This window comes from Mobula hypostoma, chromosome 1 (genome assembly GCF_963921235.1).
Source record: "Mobula hypostoma chromosome 1, sMobHyp1.1, whole genome shotgun sequence".
Lineage (NCBI taxonomy): Eukaryota > Metazoa > Chordata > Chondrichthyes > Myliobatiformes > Myliobatidae > Mobula > Mobula hypostoma.
The window spans coordinates 244,434,451-244,459,382 of record NC_086097.1 but is presented as its reverse complement, the minus strand read 5'-3'; the positions used below and the strand labels follow the sequence as shown (position 1 = coordinate 244,459,382).

General features: G+C 45.1%; 1 protein-coding gene across 2 annotated transcripts in view; it reads left to right on the top strand.

The window, feature by feature from the left end:
• The first annotated feature begins 895 nt into the window (after window positions 1-895).
• The window catches only part of stac (SH3 and cysteine rich domain), a 179,469-nt gene continuing 155,432 nt past the window's right edge, over window positions 896-24,932 (top strand). For both annotated transcript variants that reach the window (XM_063042358.1, XM_063042350.1), the window contains exon 1: window positions 896-1,371. In XM_063042358.1, coding sequence (XP_062898428.1) covers window positions 1,246-1,371 — 126 coding nt within the window. In that variant the 5' untranslated portion in view covers window positions 896-1,245. The remainder of the gene's footprint in view (window positions 1,372-24,932) is intronic.

Genomic DNA, 24,932 nt, shown 5'->3' with positions numbered 1-24,932 from the left:
GTCATTACCCCTCAACCATCAGGCTCCTGAACCAAAGGGGATAAAATCACTTGCAGCATCATTGGAAATGTTTCCACAACCCATGGACTCACTTTCACCTACTTGTTATCTCATTTTCTCAATATTTATTGATTATTTATTTATTGATTATTATTAGTTCTTTCTTTTTGGATTTGCACAGTTTGTAGTCTTTTGCACTCTGGTTGAACACCATAGTTGGGAGTTCTTCCATTGATTCTGATTTATGCTTATTATTCTACAGATGTATTGAGTATGCCCAAAGAAAATGAATCTGCTGACATACACTTTGTTTGATAATAAATTTACTTTGAACTCACTGTAATTTATAGTATATATTATTGCTTTGCCCTGTACTGCTGCTACAAAACAGCACATTTAAGGGCACAAGAGATTATGCATATAGTTAGACACATGTCACGACATTCGTCAGTGATAAATCTCATCCTGACTCCACCACCATCCCGGTAATCGTTTGATATCGTGACAGTGAAACTACTGACAAATCACATCTAACAATTACATTCAACAGGCTCGCAATGAGATGCCCCGGATCCAAAAAAGTGTCCATGGTGGAAACAACTCTTGAGAATAGTTACTTTTGCTCCCTGGTGTCAACAGCGGCGTTGAGGAGCAGAAAGTTCTGGAAAAAAAAACACCACCACAGATGTGAAATGAAAATAGACAAATTAAACCGCTTGGTTTTGCGGGCGTGCCAAGCTATCGCGCCTATCAAATGATAGGCTAGAAACGCTATCATACGCTGCCAACCTACAAATGTATCATGATTTCTTTTTTTTAATTTGTACGTTTATTTTTTCCCCTCATTTGTCTTTGCTTTGATTCGAACGGGCTAAGAGATGATCAGGATTGCGAGAGCACGTAGCCCCGGGCGGCAGAGGGGACTGTGTCTAAGAGAAGATACGGCACCCCACTACAAACTTTACTGAATCATTGCCGCTGCCTACAGGTGTAGGTCCACTTTCATCGAGACTCAGCGGCGGAGTGAGGACGGCGGACGGCAGGATATTTGTTACTAGCATTTGATCAGCGGCAGAGTCTGCTGCCCTGTTGCCACCCTCCCCTGCCAGCGTTGATCGCCCGGTCGCTGCCTCCGCTGCCCAGGGCTTCTCGGCGCTGCCCTGCCGTTCGCCCCACGGCCGGGGGGTGAGGGGGGCTGGTTGACCCGCTCCCGGGACGGACGCGGACACGGACACGTCGCCGGCGATGGCGAGCAGCGGGACGGTGACGGAGGGGCCGCCGGCTGGCGGTGGCGGCGGCGACGGCGAGGAGGTATCGGGCGGGCGGGGGTCCGGATCCCCGGTGTCCACACTCAGCCAACGGGAGAGCAAGGTAGCGAGGCGCCGGGTGAGGGGACACCGACCGGTTACCGAGAATGGGGTGGGGAGGGAGGAGGTGGGGGTGGTGAAAGTGGTCGGTCTGTGGTGGGGGGGGGGAGGAGGCCGAGGGGTGGAGAGGGGTGAGGAGAAGGGATGAAGGGGCGCCAGGTGTGAAGTAGGGTGGGTGAGGAGGGGGAGGGATGTAGAGGAAGGCGGAGGGAAATATGTGGGGAGAGGAGCGGGGGATGAGTGTGGAATAAGAGCATTGGGGTGTGTGGTGCTAGGGAGATGGAGGGGGAGTAGGAGGAGAGGGGTCCCCAGGTGAGGCGGGGGGGGGGTCTGGAAAGGCAGTAGGGGTTTATTTATGCAGCTGCCTCATGAATGGGTTGAAGTCTGGGGGTGGGGGAACCGATCGTTGGAGGGTGTGAGAGAGGCAGTTCCAACAGAGGGCCAGTGTAGGGAATGCAGGAGGGGGCAGAGAGGAGGGAGAGAGAGATGGGACTGATGGTCTGTGGGGGAGGTGTAGAGAGCTGAGGGGGCAATGGGATATGGGGGAACTGAAGAGGGTATAGAAGAGGTGGAACTATATTTGGAGGGAGAGATGGAGAGCTGGAGGGATGGTGTTGGCGGATTAGACAGTGCAGGAAGAGGGTTTGCAGAGGTAGGAGAGGCAGTTGAGGAGGGACATTCTTGGATTGGGGAGAGAATGTTGGCGGGGCGGGGGGGTGAAGGGTAGCCCATCAAGGGGAAGGGCTGAAGGGACGAAGTGAGCCAACTTCCTGTGGAAGTTGATAGAAACCTGAGGGGTGACTGTAGAAATCGGTTTTGATTTGTTATTGTCACATGGACCAAGTTAACTTGATTTGCATACTGTTCATACAGATCACATCATTACCCAGTGCAATGAGGCAGTACAAAATTAAACAACAAAGAGTAAAGTGTAACAGTTACAGAGAAAGCGCAGTGTGTGGGTTAACAATAAGGTGCAAGGTCAGGGGTCAGTCTTGTCGTACAAGAGATCTGTTCAGGAGTCTGATAACCGTGGGATAGAAGCTGTCCACGAGCCTGCTGGTGTGTGCTTTCAGGCTTTTGTATCTTTTACCCGATGGGAGAATGTCCAGGAGGTGGGGGGTAGTCCACCCAGAGGGAGAGATAGAAATGGCTGAGGGGAAAAGTCCTTCCAGGGAGTTGGTGGCGAGGCTGATGGGGGAACAGGGTGGTAACAGTGGCGTGGCGGTGATGGGAAAAGGGTCCCTGGAGAGTGAGAGTGAGGGATCTGGAGAAATCATCCAGAAAAAAAGAGAGAGAGAGAGATAGATAGATAGATAGATAGATAGATATGGGTGAAGAGGGTGCATCCAAGACGGTTGATGAGGTAGAACTGGTGAAGAGGGGGCAGTGGGGAAGTAAAAATGTGAAGATTTTAAGGATTAGCTTTATCTGTTGCTCATACCATACATTGAATCATGTATATTTGGGGGAAGTCTAGGATCAGAGTGCACCAACCACAAAACTCAAGGACGTCCCTTTAGAACGGAGATGAGGAGGAATTTCTTTAGTCAGATGGTGATGAATCTATGGAATTCATTGCCATAGATGGCCTTGGAGGTCAAGCCATTGGGTATATCTTATTTATTTGGATTTGTAATCATATTCTAAGAAAAACATAGCGTTGTTTTTTCCCAAACAACTGTGAGTTGAATCTGAGACTTTATAAGGTCAGACCTCACTTGGAGTATTGTGAGCCGTTTTGGGCCCCTTATCTAAGAAAGGATGTGCTGGTATTGGGGAGTGTCTTGAGGAGGCTCATGAGAATAATCTCAGGAATGAAATGGTTAATGTATGAGGAGCATTTGATAGTGCCGGCTTGTACTCGATGGAATTGAGACGAATGGGGTTGATCTCATTGAAACCTATCCAAAATTGAATGGCCTAAACAGTGTGGATGTGTATGTTTCCTGTAGTGGAGGAGTCTAGGACCAGAGGGCACTGCCTCAGAATACATGGCTGTCCCTTTAGAATGAAGATGAAGAGGACATTTTTTTAGCCAGAGGGTGGTGAATCTGTGGAATTCATTGCCATAGATGGCCCTGGTGGTGAAGTCTCTGGGAATATTAGGTATATTTAAATTGGAGATTGATAGATTATTGATTAGTAAGGATGTCAAAGGTTACAGGGAGAAGGCAGAAGAATGGGGTTCAGAAGGAAAATAAATCAGCCATGACGGAATGGCGGATCAGACTCGATGGGCCGAATGGTTTAATTTTACTCCTGTGTTGTATATGGAAACATACAGTGAAATGCATCGTTTGACCATAAGACAAAGGAGCAGAAGTAGGCCATTTGGCCCATCGAGTCTGCTCCGCCATTTTATCATGAGCTGATCCATTTTATCCTATTTAGTCCCACTGCCCCACCTTCTCACCATAACCTTTGATGCCCTGGCTACTCAGATACCTATCAATCTCTGCCTTAAATACACCCAATGACTTGGCCTCCACTGCTGCCCGTGGCAATAAATTCCACAGATTCACCACCCTCTGACTAAAAAATTTTTTTCGCATTTCTGTTCTGAAAGGGCGCCCTTCAATCCTGAAGTCATGCCCTCTCGTACTAGACTCCCCCATCATGGGAAACAACTTTGCCACATCCACTCTGTCCATGCCTTTTAACATTCGAAATGTTTCTATGAGGTCGCCCCTCATTCTTCTAAACTCCAAGGAATACAGTCCAAGAGCGGACAAACGTTCCTCATATGTTAACCCTCTCATTCCCGGTTTGTGTCAATAACCAACAGTCCAAAGAGGTGCTGGGGACAGCCCGCAAGTGTTGGCATGCTTCTCGTAATCAAAAAATAATCTGCAGATGCTGGGGTCAAAGCAACACTCACAACACGCTGCAGGAACTCAGCAGGTCGGGCAGCATCCGTGGAAATGATGAGTCGAACGTCGACTCATTGCTTCCACGGATGCTGCCCGACCTATTGAGTTCCTCTAGCGTGTTGTGAGTGTTGTGTTGGCATGCTTCTGGTGCCAACATACCATACCCATAACTTATTAACCCTAACCCTAAATGTAGATCTTTGGACTGTAGGAGGAAACCCACGCGGTCATGGGGAGAAAGTACAAACTTCTTACAGACACCGGCCGGAATTGAACATTGATCGCTGGTACTGTAAAGCGTTATGCAAATTGCTACGTGACTGTGATGCTTAGAGGCTGGGGTCCATGGAGGTTGGTAGTCAAGGAAGTGAGGGTCCATGGCAGGGATTGAGGGGTAGGCTGGGGCTAGTTTGGCTACCATGGTTGGGTGAGAACCATCTGTGGGGAGCCATGGAACAGTGTGTTGGGTAGGATGGAGAAGTACTTCCCTCTCCTCACAGAGGCCATCGATGGGAGCTGCGATCTGATGTGATGTGGAACCATGAGTGTGTCTAAAATGATGAAATGTGGGAATTATTGGGGACCATTTGGTTGAAATGTAATTACATACTCGGAGCAAATGTAAGAAATAGTTGTCATATTGGAGATATTGCAATTGAAACTATACTGGAATAAATGTGCAGAAGAACTCATATTATTTTCTGCATGTCTGTGTAAATTATCCTCATGGAGTCAGAAGCACGTTTATTATTACTGGCATACGTCAAGAGTTCTATTTGTTCTGTTGCATCAGAAATATCTGAATCCTGGAGTATTGAACAGCACAGGTTGATAAAGTACTTCAATAAGAACATCTCTCTTTTGCCCATTACGCTGTTTGGAATTTAGGGAAGCAATGAAGGTCCTCCATCTCTGGTGGTGGTCAAGGCTTTCTTCATCGTGCCAGTAGATTCCTCTCAGCTTTCACTACTGTCAGTCATGCAAGACCTGAGTGGAGACTCAGATGCAGAAGAATTCTTTATTGATGTTTTTGTAACTGTTTTGTTTTACCAGACAGGATTGTTAGCCCTGAGCTGAACCCCTGAACCTGGAGGACCGGTGGACCACTCTTAGCCTGGCCTCTACCCTTTGACCTGTTTGGCATGGGTGACCCTACCAAGTGCCAAAGCATAAAGCCCTGGCTCCAGCCAACATAGCTCTCTGGGTCATTAAGGCACGCAAGCCTCCAAACCCAACGACGAGGTTGTGGTCCCCTTGGAGGTCAACAAGAACATAGAACATTACAAATCAGTACAGGCTCTTCAGCCCACAATGTTGTGCTGACCTTTTAATCTACTCTAGTATTAATCTAACCCTTCCCTTTTACATTGCTCTCCACTTATTCTTTCATCCATGTGCCTATCTCAGAGTATCTTAATTGTCCCTGATGTACCTGCCTCGGCGGGGCATTCTGTGTACTCACCTCTGACATCCCCCCCATATCTTCTAAAAGTCACTTTAAAGTTATACCCCCCCCCCCCCCGGTATGAGCCTCTGACCATCCACTTGACCTATGTCTCTTATTACCTTGTATACCTCAATCATGTCACCTCTCATCCTCCTTCACTCCAAAGAGAAAAGCCTTATGTTGCTTAACCTATCCTCAGAAGGCACGCACTCTAGTCCAGCCAGCATCCCAGTAAATCCTCTGCACCCTCCCTAAAGCTTACACATCCTTCCTATAATGAGCTGAGCAGAACTGAACACACTATTTCAAGTGTGGCCGAGCAGGGTTCTATAGAGCAGCCATATTACCTCATGGCTCTTGAACTCAATCCCCTTCCTAACACACCATACACCTTCTTAACCACCCTATCAACTTGCATGGCAACTTTGAGGGATCTGTGGACTTGTACCCCAATATCCCTCTGTTCCTCCACGCTGCTAAGAATCCTATCATTATTTAAAAACTGAAGGAAGAGCTCCTATCATTTTGGATCTCCCCCTCCCCCTCCCACTTTCACATCTCTTACTAGCTGTTCCTTCAGTTAGTCCTGACGAAGGGTCTCGGCCCGAAACGTTGACTGTCCCTCTCCTGGAGATGCTGCCGGGCCTGCTGCGTTCACCAGCAACTTTGATGTGTGTTCCTATCATTATTGCTGTATTCTGCTGTATTCAACGTTCCAGAGTGAATCACTTCACACTTTTGTGGGTTGAACTCCATCTGCTATTTCACAGGCCAACTCTGCATCCTGTCAATGTCACATTGTAACCCATGAGAATCTTCTGCATTATCCACAGCTCCACCAACCTTTGTAACATTAGCACAGGCATTGAGTATTCCATGTGGGGGTGATAATACAAACAAATCAGACGATGGTGAGGACCCCGCTTAATCACTGCATACTGTTCCGAGCACCGCACCATAAAAGGAATGTGATTACAGAGGGAAGTTGCGGAAGAAATTCAAGTGGATGTGGCCCGGGATGGAAAATTTCTGCAATGAGGAGCGACTGCCTATTCCGACATGTCCTCCTCTACTGTTACAACGAGACCACTCTCAGGTTAGAGGAGCAGCACCTCATATTCCGCCTGGATAACTTCCAACCTGATGACATGGATATCAATTTCTCTAACTTCTGGTAATTTCTCCCCCTCCCCCTTCTCTCTTTCTTTTTCTATTCCTTATCTAGATCCCCTCCTGCCCCTTCCCTCCTCACCTGCCCATCACCTCCCTCTGGTGCCCCTCCTGTTTCTTGTTCTCCCATGGTCCAGTCTCCTCTCCTATCAGATTCCTCCTCCTTCTTCATCCATTGACCTTTTCCACCAATCGTCTCTGAGCTTCTTAGTTCATCCCCACTCCCACACCGACCCCCCTTCCTCCTCACTTGGCTTCGCCTTTCACCTGCCAGCTTGTACTCCTTCCCTTCCTCTCCACCTCCCTATTCTGGCTTCTTCCCCCTTCCTTTCCAGGGTCTCAGTCCAAAACACTGACTGTTTATTCCCCTCCATAGCTACTGCCTAAACTTCTGAGTTCCTTCGGCCACATTGTGTGTATGTGCTGTTCTGGATTTCTGGCATCTGCAGAATCTCTTGTATTTGGAGACTGGACAAACTGGAATGTTTTCCCTGGAGGTGAAATTGGAACCAGATGTACAGAATTATGAAGGACATTGGGTAGAGAGTGGAACACTTCACAGCAGAGGTGCCCAGAACCAGAAAGCACTTGTTGAAAATAAGGGCTTGGAGATGAGGAAGGAGTTTTTACACCCAATGTTGGAATCTGAAATGCACTACCCAAGAGATGATGGAGGTCGGTCTCCCTCAATATTTAAGTGTCCTCAAAGCGAAGATCAATATCTGGCCTTTAAAGATCAGTTTTATTTGTCACATGTATGTACAGTGAAATGCATTGTTTGTATCAACGACCAACATAGTCCAAGGTTATGCAAGGATTGCCATCTTCTGGTGCCAATGTAGCATTCCCACAACTTCCTAATCCTAACCAGTATGCCTTTTGGACTGTGGGAGGAAACCAGAGCACCCGGAGGAAACCCACACAGTCACAGACAGAAGGTATAAACTCCTTAGACAGCAATGAGAATCGAACCCTAATCACTGGCACAGGAAAAACATTCTGCTAGCCACAATGCTGCCATAGTAGTGTCCCAAAAAATATTTAGAGCAGTGGTTCCTGTTAATAGTAGGAGTCTATGGCATAAAAAAGTTTGGGAATCCCTCGATCTTTATCCCATCATTTGGTAGTCCAGGTTTTCTTCCGAGACGTGCAAGACCCTTTTGGTCTGAAATATCCTGTGGTATTGATGGCCTTTTTTTCAGATTTTTAAAACAAATTGTTGCATTACTGAAGTCTGCTTCTGGAGTTGTATGCAGTAGTAGGTAGAATTTAATAAATTCATATGCAATGTCTCACTTGTTCTCTCTGTGCCTTAACCAGTATATGATCGCTTGAAATTTTAAATAACTTTTTATTCCAACGTTTTTGCTTTCAAGTGTTGCAGGTAGTTTGGAACCAATGTTTACATTGTCTGCTAATCTTCCTACCAGCACTATGTCCTAAAGCAACTGTTTCACTTTGCTTCAGGATCAGGTTTAATATCATTGGCATTTGTTTTTTTTTGGTGGCAGCTGTACATTGCAATACATAATAATAAAAAACTATAGATTACAATAAAAATATATCAAATGAAATAAGCAGTGAAAAAAGAGAGCAAAAAGAAAGAACAAAGTAGTGAGGTATTGTACATGGGTGAGAGAGGTAGTACTTTTTAAAAATATAACAAATCTGATGGATTTTGGAAATTCAATAAGGACAGGGAGTCCAGATTTCTTCAGTCAAGTTAGACAATTCATTAGATGGTTATTAATTTTTATTTTATTGAGATACAGTGCAGAGTAGATCCTTCTGCACTTTGATCTCCGCCGCCCAGAAACCCCAGATTTAACTCTAGCCTAATCACAGGGCAGTTTACAATGACCAACTAACCTACCAACCGGTACGCCTTTGGACTGTGGGAGGAAACTGGAGCACCCGGAGGAAACCCACCCGGTCGCGGGAAGGACGTACAAACTCCTTACAGGCAGCGGCGGGAATTGAACCCGTGTCGCCGGCACTATAAATCGTCGTGCTGACCACTACGCCACTGTGCCACCCGATGGTGCCCACTGAAGTGGAATACAAAAGGGCTAAACAAATGTATGAGGCAATTTATCACAGTGTGCTCTTTGCAAAGCTGGATTAGTCTTGGTTTGTTGATTGCTTTGGAGTTGTGAAAGTGGGTATATTTACAATTGCACGCTGTTATCGTTGGATGTACTGTGGAGGTTAATAGGCTTCGATCAATACACAACCTTCCTTTCATTAGATACTGTTAAGACTTTATTTCTCTCCAATCTTCGGTTACAAAATCTCCATGCCAGAAGTTGAACCCGTGTCTTTGCAGCAGCTTGTAGATGATATCCTGTGTGAGATAGTTGGCAGGAAATGCACCCAACAGTGTGGTGAAGGCCATCTTAGCAGATGGAATGAAATGGGACGATGGATCGCTGAAGCATTATGATCGACACCAGCCTTGCGAACAATTATTCAGGCTCTCACATTTGAATGCACAGTTGCTTCTTCAGGTTCACTATTAAACCTGCTCTCCACTATTGTGATCTGCCTTTTCAAAGAGTTGAATCACAGAGCAATGAAGGCGTAACACTATTACAACCCCAGTGACCCGGGTTTAATTCTGCTGCTGTCATCTCCTCCTGCTGACCGCATGGGTTTCTTCCGGGTGCTCCTTGTTCTAAAGACATACGGGTTGTGGGCGTGCTATGTTGGTCCCAGATTTTTGTGTTTGATATTGAGGGATGGTGCAGAGCACAACAGGACGCCAGCAAGCCGGGTATTCAACTGAACTTTATTGATGACGCTGCTTGTACAATATGTGAACTCCTCCCTTCCTGCTGGGGGGGGGCAGCCCACAAGTGTCATCACACACTCTGGCGCCGATGTAGCTTGTACACCATGCTCAGCAGAACAACACAGAACATATCAAGTAACTAAGCCACAACATAAAACGAGCCCTGTTCCATCGAGCCATGCACACACACGGTCATCTAACCCCAGGACAGGTTGTCTTTTTTTAAAACTCCAGCCTCCAGAGGAATCAAGGATTCACAGACACCGGGCCCCGAATTCCCCACAGCGGACTTGCGGAGATCTGCAGACTCAGGCTCTGGCCATTGGGCCTCGACTGGGCTTCCAGTTGACCTTTGAGCTTCAATCTGGATGCAAACGACACATTTCACTGTACGTTTCAATGTACATTTGACAAATAAAGCTACACTTTATCTGTAATGCAACAAATGACATGTTCTTCTCAAAAAAACCCTCTCTCCATGAAACGTTCAAAGTTGAATTATTATCAAATAATGTATGTGTCACCATCTACCACCCAGAGATACATTTTCTTCCAGGCATTCACAGAAATACAAAAGAATCAATTTTAAAAATACCCACACAACTAGCAAGCGATGTGCAAAAGAAGACAAGTTGTGCAAATACAAAAAAAAGTAAATAAGTAATATTGAGAACGAGTTTGTAGAATCCTTGAAAATCAGTCCATAAGTTGTGTTTAGTGATCAGCTGAGAGTTGAGGTGAGTGAAGTTATCCACACTGGTTCAGGAGCCTGATGATTGAAGGGTAATAACTGTTCCTGAATCTGGTGGTGTGGGACCTAAGAATAAAGTTCAAAGTAAATTTATTACCAAAGTACATATATGTCACCATATACAACTCTGAGATTCATTTTCTTGTGGGCGTTCACAGTAAATACAAAGAAACACAACAGAATCAATGACAAACCGCACCCAAAACGGAGAAGCAATTAATGTGCTGAAGACAACGAGCTGCAAATACAAAAAGATAAAAACGATCAAAATGATAATCATAATATTGAGAGCATGAGATGAAGAATCCTTGAAAGTGAGTCTGGAGGTTGGGGGAACAGTTCAGAGTTGAGGTGAGTGAAGTCAGCCTCTCTGGTTCAGGGGTCTAATGTCTGAAGGGTAATAATTGTTCCTGAACCTGGTAGTGTGGTACTTGGTGCTCCTGTACCTCCTTCCTGATGCTTTACCTGGGGTGGGCTGGCTGTATTCCCTTCTTTTCCATTCCTGGACCTTGATGTTTCCATTCGAGGCTGTGATGCAACCAGTCAGAACATTGCTTCTGAAATCTTCTCTCCCTTCAAACACGCTCTTTGCTTCCCAATTCTTTTGTTTTCCTCGCTAGTCCATGTTTGATTTTCCGCAATCAGACCTTTGCATGAGCACGAACAAAAGCTCACAAATCACTCTGCAACTTAATTATCTTCACTGTTCGGAATCCACTGTTTGCACCATGATGACATGAACATCTTTCAATGTGTATGTCTGACTGGGATTACCTTGCAGGGCAGCACGGTAGTTTAGAGATAAGTGTAACACTTACAGCACCAGAGATTGGGGTTCAATACCACCTGCTCTCTGTAAGACCATCAGGCATAGGAAAAGAATTAGGCCATTTGGCCCATTGAGTCTGCTCCAAGATTCCATCATGGCTGATTAATTATCGATCTCAACCTCATTCTCCTGCTTTCTCTCCGTAACCTTTGACGCCCTGACTAATCAACAACCTATCAATCTCTGCTTTAAATATATCCAATGACTTGGCCTCCACAGCCACCTGTGGCAATGAATTCCACAGATCCACCATACTCTGGCTAAAGGAATTTCTTCTCATCTCTATTCTAAATGGGAGTCCTTCTATCCTGAGGCTGTGTCCTCTGGTCCTAGACTCCCCCCACTATTGGAGACATCCTCTCTAGATCCACTCTATCTCGGCCTTTCAATATTTGGTTGTTTTCAGTGAGATCCCCCCCCCCCCCCGCCATTCTTCTAAACTCCAGAGAGTACAGGCCTAGTGAGTAGGCTCCTCAATCATTAACTCTTTCATTCCTGAATTATTCTCGTGAACCTCCTCTTCATTGCCAGCATAACTTTTCTTAGATACGGGGCCCAAAACTGCTCGCAATACTCCCAGTGCCTTCTGACCAATGCCTTATAAAGCTTCAGCATTACACCCTTACAGTCCAGTAAGGAGTTCTCCCTGTGACCACATGGGTTTCCTCCCACATTCTAAAGGCATACAGGTGAGGGTTAGTAAGTTGTTCAGCTGCCTATGTTGGTGACGGAAGCATGGTGACACGTGGGTTTCACCCAACACGACCTTAGACTATGTTGATCGTAGACGCAAACAATACATTTTACTGTATACTCAGTGGCCACATTATTAGGTACACGCACACCTGCTTGTTAACGTAAATGTCTTATCAGCAAATTATGTGGCAACAACATGGTCAAGAGGTTCTGTTGTTCAGACCAGACATCGGAGTGGGGAAGAAATAAGTGACTTTGACCAGGGAATGATTGTTGGTGCTAGATGGGGTGGTTTGAATGCCTCAGAAACTGCTGATCTCCTGGGATTTTCACGCACAGCAGTCCATAGATTTTACAAGACTGGTGTGAAAAACAAACAGAATGTGCAGTGAGTAGCAGCTGTGTGGGGAAAACACCTTGCTAATGGAAGAGACCAGAGGAGAACGGCCAGACTGGTTCAAGCTGGCAGGAAGATGACAGTACCCGAAATAACCATGTGTTACAACAGTGGTGTGCAGAAGAGCATCTCTGAACGAACAACATGTTGAAACTTGAAGTGGATGGGCTGCAGTAGCAGAAGATCATGAATATGTGCTCAGTGGCCACTTTATTGGGTATTTAAGTGTATGTTTTGATGTACATGTGATAAATAAAGCTAATCTTTAATCTTTAATTTGCTAACTTTGTCTGAAATCCTTATCAAGTTGCTTCGTAAAAAAGGCTGTTTGTTCTACTCAGTAGGTACCGCCTGACTTGCAGAGTTCCTCCAGTATTTTGTGTGTGTTGCTCAAGATTTTCAGCATCTGCAGAATCTTGTGTTTAATTCATGTCTGGTGTCGGTCAGCAGGGGCTCTTCAAAATGAATGTGTCCAAACTTCAATATTCACTTGGATAGTTTGAGCTAAATGGTAGCCATATTTTGGGAAATTTTTGATTTGGGTGGCCCTGCAGATAATGAACACTGAGCCGAATTGTACTGAAATATGCTCTTTTATTTTGTGTTTTATATTCTGTATTTGATTTTTTTTTGTTGCCGTTTGCGCGATTTGTTTTCACGTGGGGGTGTAGGGGAGTTCGATGGTTTTCTTTGAATGGGTTGGTTCCATGGTTCATCTTTGTTTTGGGGCTGTCTGTAGGGAAGACGAATTTCAGGGTTGTATACTGCACACATACTTCGATAATAAATGTACCTTGAATCTTTGAATTGATTGGCCTACCTTTCTTCTGAGTCAACCTTTTACAGTTTGAAGGTTTCGTAGGAATAAATAAGTAAGTTTTTTTTTATTATTGTTAACATCTGTAGTTGGAAAAATGCTTGAAGCTGTCATTAAAGAATAAATAGCGAGGCATCTGGAAAGAAATGGATCCATCAGACAGGGACAGCATGGATTCAGCAAAGGCGGGTCCTGTTTGACAAACTTACTGGAGTTATTTGATGATATAACAAATGCAGTGGATAGAGGGGAAAATATGGACATTATTTACTTGGATTTCCAGAAGGCGTTCGATAAGGTGCCACATAAAAGATTTATCTATAAAACAAGAATGCATAGAGTTGGGGATGATGTATTAGCATGGATAGAGTATTGGTTAACTAAGCAGAGAGTTGGAATATGTGGGTGTTTCTCTGGTTGGCAATCAGTGGTGAGCGATGTGCTGCAGGGGTCGCTGCTGGGTCTGCAGTTGTTCACGATATACATTAACGATCTGGAAGAGAGGACCAAGTATCTTAAGTTTGCTGATGACACTAAGTTGAGTGGAAAAGCAAATTGTGTAGAAGATACAGAGAGTGCAGAGAGACGTAGATAGGTTAATTGAGTGGGCAAGGGTCTGGCAGATGGAGTACAATGTTGGTAAATGTGATGTCATCCACTTTGGAAGGAAAAATGGAGGATCAGATTATTATTTAAATGGTATGCAGAGGGACTTGGGAGTGCTTGTATATGAATCACAAAAGGTTGGTTTGCAGGTGCAGCAGGCTATCAAGAAGGCAAATGGATTGTTGGCCATTACTAGAGGGACTGAATTTAAGAACAGGGAGGTTACATCTGGAGTACTGCGTGCAGTTCTAGTCTCTTTACTTGGAGAAGGATATACTGGCTTTGGAGGTGGTGCAGAGGAGGTTTACCAGGTTGATACCAGACATGAGGGGTTTAGACTATGAGGAGAGATTGATTTGCCTGGGACTGGACTCGCTGAAATTCAGAAGGATGAGAGAGATCTTATAGAAACATATAAAATTATGAAAGGGATGGATAAGATGGAGGCAGGAAAGTTGTTTCCACTGGTAGGTGAGACTAGAACTAGGGGACATAGCCTCAAGGTTCGGGGGAGTAAATTTAGGACAGAGATGAGGAGAAATTGCTTTTCCCAAAGAGTGGTGAATCTGTGGAATTCTCTGCCCAATGATGCAGTGGAGGCTATTTAAGACAAAGTTGGATAGATTTTTGCATAGTAGGGGAATTAAGGGTTTTGGGGAAAGGGCAGGTAGGTGGAGATGAGTCCATGGTCAGATCAGCCATGATCTTATTGAATGGCGGAGCAGGCTTGACGGGCCTGATGGCTGACTCCTGCTCCTATTTCTTATGTTCTTATGATGCAATGAAAAACCTGTCTCGCACGCCGTTCATATAGATCAAATCATTACCCTGTGCATTGGGGTAGAGCAAGGTAAAGCAACAACAGAATAAAGTGTTCCATTTACAGAGAAAGTGCAATGCAGGCAAACACTAAGGCCACCACAAGATCCATTGTGAGGTCGAGAGTCTATTTTATATTATGAGAGAACCATTCAGTAGTCTATAACAATGGGGTCGATGCTGTCCTTGAGCCTGGTGATGCATGCTTTCCGGCTTTTGTGTCTTCTACTCAGCGGGAGAGGGGAGAGGAGAGTATGTCTGGGGCGGAAGGGGTCTTTGATTATACCAAGCCAATGTAGTCGGAGTCCATAGAAGGGAGGCTGGATGAACTGAACTGCATCCACAGCTCAGTGCGGTTTCTTGTGGTCATGTGCAGGTCATTTGCCGTACTAAGCCGGGATGTATCCTCCCTTCTATATACATTCGAAGTGAAGTTTTTGCTTTTTGCTTGTATTTTCTTTTGTCTGTTTTTTTTTTAACAAAGCAGCTTCGATCCCTATGGTTGGTTGTCTTATGTATCCAACAACGTCCGTATGCCTGTGCAGGAGAGCTTCTAAAATGGAAAGGCTATCGCACTGGGAGAGTTTCACTCTTTTAACTGCGGAACTCTGGATGCGGGATTATCCTTGATTGTAGTGGATGACCATGATTTCATCTGTGTCTTGTCACATCTTTCGCTCTCCACGAAGTGTTGCCTTCTTGGCTGTCAGCTCTCACTGTTGACCTCATATGCTTAGTCCGCTGGAGATGACTTCACATGCTTGGATAGGCATGTTGCAGACTCAACAGGGTATGAAGCCCACTGGCTACAGTCATCTGGTTTAGCCTGTCTGTCGAAGTAGTGTAACGGGGTGTGTGCATACATACAGCTACTTAGGGCCATAGGTGAGAGCTGAGTATCTGATAGGGACCAATGGTGAATGAGCTGCCCCAGAATTGACACCACATGCCCCTTCACCAGAGGTGCTGTCCCTCCTTGGACACCCCGTACACCCCTGTTATCCCTAAATGTAAACATATTCCTCCATTTCCACTTGAAGCCACCTACCTCATCCCTTTGACCAAACCAGCATTACAACCAAACTATTTCTGTTTGCATCATCTTTCCCCTCAGCTATGTACAGCAACAGGCCAAACTCTGTATCCATTGTTGAGCTATCAACGTAGAACACTACAGCACAGTACAGGCCCTTCGGCCCACAATGTTCTGCCAACCTTACTTTAAGATAAATCTAACCCTTCCCTCCTACGTAGCCCCCCCCGTTTTTCCATCATCCATGTGTCTAAGAGTTTATCGAGTACCCCTAAGTAGCACAAACAACAGGAATTCTGCGGATGCTGGAAATTCAAGCAACACACATCAAATTGCTGGTGAACGTAGCAGGCCAGGCAGCATCTGTAGGAAGAGGTGCAGTCGATGTTTCAGGCCGAGACCCTCCGTCAGGACTAACTGAAGGAAGAGTGAGTAAGGGATTTGAAAGCTGGAGGGGGAGGGGGAGATCCAAAATGATAGGAGAAGACAGGAGGGGGAGGGATAGAGCCGAGAGCTGGACAGGTGATTGGCAAAAGGGGATACGAGAGGATCACGGGACAGGAGGTCCGGGAAGAAAGACAAGGGGGGGGGGGACCCAGAGGATGGGCAAGAGGTATATTCAGAGGGACAGAGGGAGAAAAAGGACAGTGAGTGAAAGAATGTGTGCATAAAAAAAAAGTAACAGATGGGGTACGAGGGAGAGGTGGGGCCTTAGCGGAAGTTAGAGAAGTTGATGTTCATGCCATCAGGTTGGAGGCTACCCAGATGGAATATAAGGTGTTGTTCCTCCAACCTGAGTGTGGCTTCATCTTTACAGTAGAGGAGGCCGTGGATAATTCTATTATTCTATTCTATTTAGTTTTGATCTATTGGAACCAAAAAAGGGCAATCAGCACTTTATTTGCACAAAGAAGAAACTAATTCTATATTAAGTACTGAGATATCTAGAGATCATTTTAAAAAGCCACTTCAAATTTTGTCATTGAATTTAAAAAAAATTAGATGTTGGAGATGCCAACAAGTTGGCCGTGTCCACAGTTACATTTAAGGACTTGCTTTTTGTCAGTTCTATAAATTCTGGTCCTTCAGGAAACACACAGAACTTTTAAAGTATCTGAAACTTTTGCCATATATCTAGATTGACAGTCATAGACTTGGTATGTCATGTTATAGCTGTAGGAATTGAAATTGCTTCATTAATGTCACATATACTGAGACACAGCGAAAGGCTTGTCTTGCATACTGTTCATACAGTTCAAATCTTTACACATCATCATCATTATGTGCTGTGTCATATGACATGGGTGGTCATGGTCATCCATCTGGTTTTAATCTGAGAAGTTCTAATAAGCTCTTCAAAACTTTTGCCTGTCCATTACTTTATGTAACTCATGAATGTCATGTGCTGTAGACTGTGACTTTTTTCTTCCATCATTTTTTCCCATCACTGCAAGATGTTTGAGCTTCTCTTTCCTCAATACAATGTCCCTTAGATCCAGCTGCTGTTTCCTGATTGATGACATCAGCTCTCTTCTTGTTCAGGCTTTTCGTAACTTCCTGATTGAAACGTTGAGGGTAGGTCTTCAGGCTCCTGTACCTCCCTTTATGGTGCTCATAAGAAGGGGGCAAGGCCACTAATGATGGATATCTCCTACTTGAGGAACCAGCCCCTCTGATGGGAAGGCTGTGCCCGTGATGGTAGCAGTCAGAAAACTTAAAATTTAGAACAAGATTGTCATGGTGAAAAGAGAAACAATCAGATTGTAATTGATAGCATTTTCCCAATCCTGGGACCGGAGTACATCAGGAATGATTTTCGTTTTAAAATCCTGCTCGGGCTCTCAGGTCTTCCTCTGCCGGTCTCTTCAATTTAAACAATCTCCCTCAAAAGAGGTTACAGGTTACAAACATAAGAAAATCTGCAGATGCTGGAAATTGAAAGCAACACACACAAAATGCTGGAGGAACTCAGCAGGTCAGGCAGCATCTGTGGAAATGAATAAACAGTCGACGGTTTAGGCCAAGAGCCTTCATCAGGACTGTTAAAAAAGCAGGTTAGTTTTATTTTTGAGCTACGCTCCTTAACTGTGGAACTCGATATCTAAAATTAAAAGGGATGCAGACTCAGTTGGCAATTTTAAACACCAGCTCAAACCCCATTTATTTAACAAACAACAAACAACAAGGGTCCTGACGAAGGGTCTCGGCCTGAAACGTCGACTGCACCTCTTTCTACAGATGCTGCCTAGCCTGCTGCGTTCACCAGCAACTTTGATGTGTGTTGCCCATTTATTTAACTTTGCTTTGAACTAACAGCTTCCTGTCTTTCATTTTTTCATGCCCCATTGTACAGCACTTTGAACTACATCGTCTGTATGAAAAGTGCTCTATAAATAAGTTATTATTATTATTATTATGAAGTATTTTCATTAGCAGAGCTGAAGCACTATTGATCCAACTGAGAAATGGACCTTTATCCTTTGTAAATCCCATCTGTACACCCAGAAACAGCTATGTCGACTTCAATTAGAGTAAGGTCAGTAACTGAAATAAACCAGGATTTATCCTCATTCTGCAAAATTAGCACACCCGCAAAGGGATCAAAATTAAATTTAGTAGACAGTGTGGAACAAGATTGAGTTTTGATTTATTTGGAACGGAAGTAGGACAATGTCACGACAAGGAACGAAGAATAAACCCAGTTTCAAGTGGGAGTTTTTAAGATGAGAAAGTGTCCATTAAAATGCATAAAAAAGGCACCATTGTACCGTAGCTATAATAGCCCGGGGCTTTCCGGAGTTCAGAGTTAATTTCCGCCACTCTCTGTAAGGAGTTTGTACTGCGGAGGTTTCCTCCGGGTGCTCTGGTTTCCTCCCAAAGTCCAAAGTAGGTTAAAGAGTCATTGTCAACTTGTCCTGTGATTAGGCTGGTGTTAAGTAAGTGGTTGCTGGGCAGCCTAGCTTGTTTGGATGGAAGGCTCGGTTCCGCACTGTACCGCTAAATAAAATTAGAAGAAAATCGTGCTGTCAAAACGGCGAGTGAGCATACGTGGTGCAAGTTTGGTGAGTGGTGTCTTGGACTTTGAAGACGAAGTCAGCGAGTCCAGTGGCTGAATCTCTGGATCTGCGAATTCACTGGGAAATTGGAGGCTGATTTCTGCAAGTCTGCTGGAGGCCCAGAGGCTGAATTCTGTGGGCGTGCTATGTTGGCACTGCGTTGTGTGGCTGCCCCCAGCACATCCTTAGGCTGTGTTGGTTGTTGATGCAAACAGCGCAGTTCACTGTGTGTTCCGATGTACATGTGAATGAAGTAGTCAAGACAAAACAGATTGCACAATGTGGAAGAGACTGCATTATCGCTGTAGAAGTGCACGGCCAAATTGCTGAGAAAGTCAGCAAATCTTTTCTGTTAAATGGGACACTGTGTCTGCAGTAATTGTGTCTGATTTGGCCTTGCAAAGCTAGAAAGACAGAAGACCATAAGGCACAGGAGTGCGATTAGGCCATTTGGCCCATCAAGTCTGCTCCACAACTCTATCATGGCTGATTTTTTTTTAATATAGCTGTGAACACCTTCTCTTGCCTTCTCCCTAACCTTGTGGTCGCCGAAATGAAGCATTAACTGTTTTCTCTTCAGAGATGTAGCCAGATGTGCTCTAAGACCATACCATAACATATAGGAGCAGAATTAGGCCAATCAGCCCATCGAGTCTGCTTCTCCATTCCATCAGGGCTGATTTATTATCCCTCTCAACCCCATTCTCCGGCCTTCTCCCCATAACCTTTCATGGCCTGACTAATCAAGAACTTATTAATGTCTGATTTAAAAATGCCCAATCACCTGGCCTCCACAGCCTTCTGTGGCAATGAATTCCAAAGATTTATACCTCTGGCCAAAGAAATTCTTCCTCATCTCTACTCTATTCTGAGGCTGTGCCCTTCGATCCTAGACTGCGCCCCCCCCCGCCCACCAGAGGAAACATTCTCTCTACATCCAATCAATCTAGGCCTTTCAGTATTTGATAGGTTTTATAGAGCCGTAGAACAGCACTGAAACAGGCCCTTCAGCCCATCAAGTTCATACTGAACTATTTAAACTGCCTACTCCCATTGACCTGCATTGGGACCATAGCCTTCCATACCTCTACCATCAGTGAGATTCTTCTAAAGTGCTATGAAGTCATGTCCATGATTTGGAACAACATCAGTTTTGTAAAGCAACATACATAAAAGTTGCTGGTGAACGCAGCAGGCCAGGCAGCATCTCTAGGAAGAGGTACAATCGATGTTTCGGGCCGAGACCCTTCGTCAGGACTAACTGAAGGAAGAGCTAGTAATAGATTTGAAAGTGGGAGAGGGAGGGGGAGATCCGAAATGATAGGAGAAGACAGGAGGGGGAGGGATGGAGCCAAGAGCTGGACAGTTGATTGGCAAAAGGGATATGAGAGGATCATGGGACAGGAGACCTAGGGAAAGAAGATTTTTGTACTAAAGTATTGGATCACTAAGCTGTCAAACTGCAGACCATGTGCTGAATGGGTAGGTTTTACAGACCTATTTTACTGAATTGCAGAATGCTATTCATGGCTTTCAGATGTTCTGCAGTATTCTCTAGTGAGTGAACCTGGTAAGTGCCAAGTTGGCAGGGGAAATGGGACCAGGCAGATTTCTGGTGAGAAGCAGGAACTAGGGCCCCAGTGTGTGAGGTGGAGAGTCCGGATGCCCAATATTCGGAATTTCCAAATCATCAGATCCTAGATTTTCAGCCAGTTTCACACAGCAATATCAGGAACAAATAATAAGTTTTAGTGATGTTGATTGTGGACCCATTCCAACATATCAGTCCTTGAGCAACAGGAATTCTGCAGATGCTGGAAATTCAAGCAACACACATCAAACAACACACATCAAAGTTGCTGGTGAACACAGCAGGCCAGGCAGCACCTCTAGGAAGAGGTACAGTCGACGTTTCGGGCTGAGACCCTTCGTCAGGACTAACTGAAAGAAGAGTTAGTAAGAGATTTGAAAGTGGGAGGGGGAGGGGGAGATCCAAAATGATAGGAGAAGACAGGAGGGGGAGGGATGGAGCCAAGAGCTGGACAGGTGATTGGCAAAAGGGATACGAGAGGATCATGGGACAGGAGGTCTGGGAAGAAAGACAAGGGGGGGTGGGAACCCAGAGGATGGGCAAGGGATATAGTCAGAGGGACAGAGGGAGAAAAAGGAGAGTGAGAGAAAGAATGTGTGTATAAAAATAAATAACGGATGGGGGAGGTGGGGCATTAGCGGAAGTTAGAGAAGTCAATGTTCATGTCATCAGGTTGGAGGCTACCCAGACGGACATCTGCTCTCACTCCATCCTCCCGCCACCCCACTAGGAATAGGATTCCCCTGGGCCTCACCTACCACCCCACCAGCCTCTGGGTACAACATATTATTCTCGGTAACTTCCGCCACCTCCAACTGGATCCCACCACTAAGCACATCTTTCCCTCCCACCCCCCCCCCCCGCTTTCTGCAGGGATCGCTCCCTACGCGACTCCCTTGTCCATTCATCCCCCCATCCCTCCCCACTGATCTCCCTCCTGGCACTTATCCGTGTAAGCGGAACAAGTGCAACACATGCCCTTACACTTCCTCCCTTACCGCCATTCAGGGCCCCAGACAGTCCTTCCAGGTGAGGCAACACTTCACCTGTGAATCGACTGGGGTGATATACTGCGTCCGGTGCTCCCGATGTGGCCTTCTATGTGTTGGCAAGACCCGACACAGACTGGGAGACCGCTTTGCTGAACATCTACGCTCTGTCCACCAGAGAAAGCAGGATCTCCCAGTGGCCACACATTTTAATTCCACATCCCATTCCCATTCTGACATGTCTATCCACGGCCTCCCCTATTGTAAGGATGAAGCCACACTCAGGTTGGAGGAACAACACCTTATATTTCGTCTGGGTAGCCTCCAACCTGATGGCATGAACATTGATTTCTCTAACTTCTGCTAATGCCCCACCTCCCCCTCGTACCCCATCCGTTATTTATTTTTATACACATATTCTTTCTCTCACTCTCCTTTTTCTCCCTCTGTCCCTCTGACTATACCCCTTGCCCATCCTCTGGGTTCCCCCCCCCTTGTCTTTCTCTCTGGGCCTCCTGTCCCATGATCCTCTCATATCCCCTTTGCCAATCACCTGTCCAGCTCTTGGCTCCATCCCTCCCTCTCCTGTCTTCTCCTATCATTTCAGATCTCCCCCTCCCTCTCCCACTTTCAAATCTCTTACTAGCTCTTCCTTCAGTTAGTCCTGACGAAGGGTCTCGGCCTGAAACATCGACTGTACCTCTTCCTAGAGATGCTGCCTGGCCTACTGTGTTCACCAGCAACTTTGATGTCAGTCCTTGGCCTCTTCCACTGCTACGATGGGGCCACTGTCAGGTTAGACCGTAAGACATAGGAGCAGAATTAGTCCATCTGGTCCATCGAGTCTGTTGCACCATTAAATCATGGCTAATCCTTTTTTTCTCTCCTCCTCAACACCAGTTCCCGGCCTTCTCCCTGTAACCTTTGATGCCATGTCCAATCAGGAACCTATCAATCTCTGCCTTAAGTACACCCAATGACCTGGCCTCCACAGCTGCATATGGTAACAAATTCCACAAATTCACCACCCTTTGGCTGAAGAAATTTCTGCTTATCTCCGTTTTGAAAGAGTGGCCCTCTATCCTGAGGCTGTGCCCTCTTGTCCTAGACTCTCCCACCATGGGGAACATCCTTTCCACATCTACTCTCTCCAGGCCTTTCAACATTCGAGAAGTTTCAATGACTTCGCCTTATCCTTCTGAATTCCAGTGAGTACAGACCCAGAGCCATTAAACGTTCCTTGTATGATAACCCTTTCATTCCTGGAATCATCCTTGTGAACCTCCTCTGGACCCTCTCGAATGCCAGCACATCTTTTCTAAGATGAGGGGCTCAAAACTGTTCACAATACTCAAAGTGAGGCCTCACCAGTGCCTTATAAAGTCTCAGATCATATGCTTGCTCTTGTATTCTAGACCTCTTGAAATGAATGCTAACATGGCATTTGCCTTCCTCACCACCGACTCTACCTGCAAGTTAATCTTCAGGGTGTTCTGCACAAGGACTCCCAAGTCCCTTTGCATCTCATATTCCTGAGTTTTCTCCCTGTTTAGAGAATAGTCTGCACATTTATTTCTGTTACCAAAGTGCATCACCATGCATTTTCCAACATTGTATTTCATTTGCCACTTTCTTGCCCATTCTCCTAATCTATCTAAGTCCTTCTGAATTCTACCTGTTTCCTCAACAATACCTGCCCCTCCACCAATCTTTGTATCATCTGCAAACTTGGCAACAAAGCCATCTATTCAATCATTGAAATCATACAGCATAAAAATAGAGGTCCCAACACTGACCCCTGCGGAACACCACTAGTTACTGGCAGCCAACCAGAAGAGAATCCTTTTATTTCCACTCGCTGTCTCCTATCAATCAGCCAATGCCCTAACCATGTTAGTATCTTTCCTGTAATACCATGGGCTCTTAACTTGGTAAACTGCCTCATGTGTGGCACCTTGTCAAAGGCCTTCTGAAAGTCCAAATATACAATATCCACTGCATCCCCTTTATCTATCCTACTTGTAATCTCCTCAAAGAATTCCAACAGGTTCATCAGGCAAGATTTTCCCTCAGGGAAACCATGCTGACTTTGTACTATCTTGTCCTGTGTCACCAAGTACTCCATCACCTCATCCTTAACAACTGACTCCAACATCGTCCCAACCACTGAGATCAGGCTAACTGGTCTATAATTTCCTTTCTGCTGCCTTCCTCCTTTCTTAAAGAGTGGAGTAACATTTGCAATTCTCCAGTCCTCTGGCACCATGCCAGAGTCCATGATTTCTGAAAGATCATTTCTAATGCCAGCACAATCTATAATGCTTCCCCCTTCAGAACCCTAAGGTGCAGTTCCTCTGGTCCAGGTGACTTATGTACCTTTAGGTCTTTCAGCTTTTTGAGCATCTTTTCTCTTGTAACAGTAACTGCACCAGCTTTTCTTCCTTCACAGGCTACAACATCAGGCACACTGCTAGTGTCCTCCACAGTGAAGACTGATGCAAAATACTCAGTTAGTTCATCTGCCATCTCCTTGTCCCCTGTTATTATTTCTCCAGCCTCATTTTCTAGCGGTCCCACAAACATTTGTATATCCACTGTCATTTTTCTTTTATTTTTAACTTGAAAAAACTTTTACTATCCAATGTGATATTAGTTACATATTTCATCTTTTCCCTTTTAATGATTTTTTTTAGTTTCTCTCTGTAGGTTTTTAAGAACTTCCCAATCCTCTATCTTCCCACTAATTTTAGCTTTGCTGTATGACCTTTCTTTTGTTTTTACAATAGCTTTGACTTCCCTTGTCAGCCATGGTTGTAATTGTTTACCATTTGAATATTTCTTCATTTTTGGAATATATGTGTCCTATCCTTCCTCATTTTTCCCAGAAACTCACACCATTGCTGCTCTGCTGACATCCTTGCCAGCAGCTCCTTCCAATTTACTTTGGCCAACTCCTCTCTCATACCACTGTAATTTACTTCACTGAAATACTGCTACTTCAAATTTACTTTCTCCCTATCAAATTTCAAGTTGAACTCAATCATAATGTGATCACTGGTTCCTTAGGGGTCTTTTACCTTGAGCTCCCTAATTGCCTCCGGTTCATTACATAACATCCAATCCAGTATAGCTGATCCCCTAGTAGGCTTAACGAGAAACTGCTCTAAAAAGCTATCCCTTAGGCATTCAACAAACTCACTTCCTTGAGATCCAATACCAACCTGATTTTCTCAATCGACCTGCATGTTAAAATCTCCCATGACTACCATAACATTGCCCTTTTGACTTGTCTTTTCTATTTCCTGTTGTAACCTGTGGTCCACCTCCCAGCCACTGTTGGGAGGCTTGTATATAACTGCCATCAACGTCCTTTTACCCTTGTAGTTTCTTAACTCAACCCACAAGGATCCAACATTTTCCGATCCTATGTCACATCTTTTTACTGATTTGGTGCAATTCTTTATCAGTAGAGCTACACCACCCGCTCTGCCTACCTTCCTATCCCTCCAATATAACGTGTAACCTTAGACATTCAGCTCCCAACTACAAACGTCCTTCAGCCACGATTCAGTGATGGTCACAACATCATACCTGGCAACCTGTAATATTACAACAAGATCATCCACCTTATTTCTTATACTACACACATTTAGATACAACACCTTGAGTACTGTATTTGCTATCCTTTCTGATTCTGCAT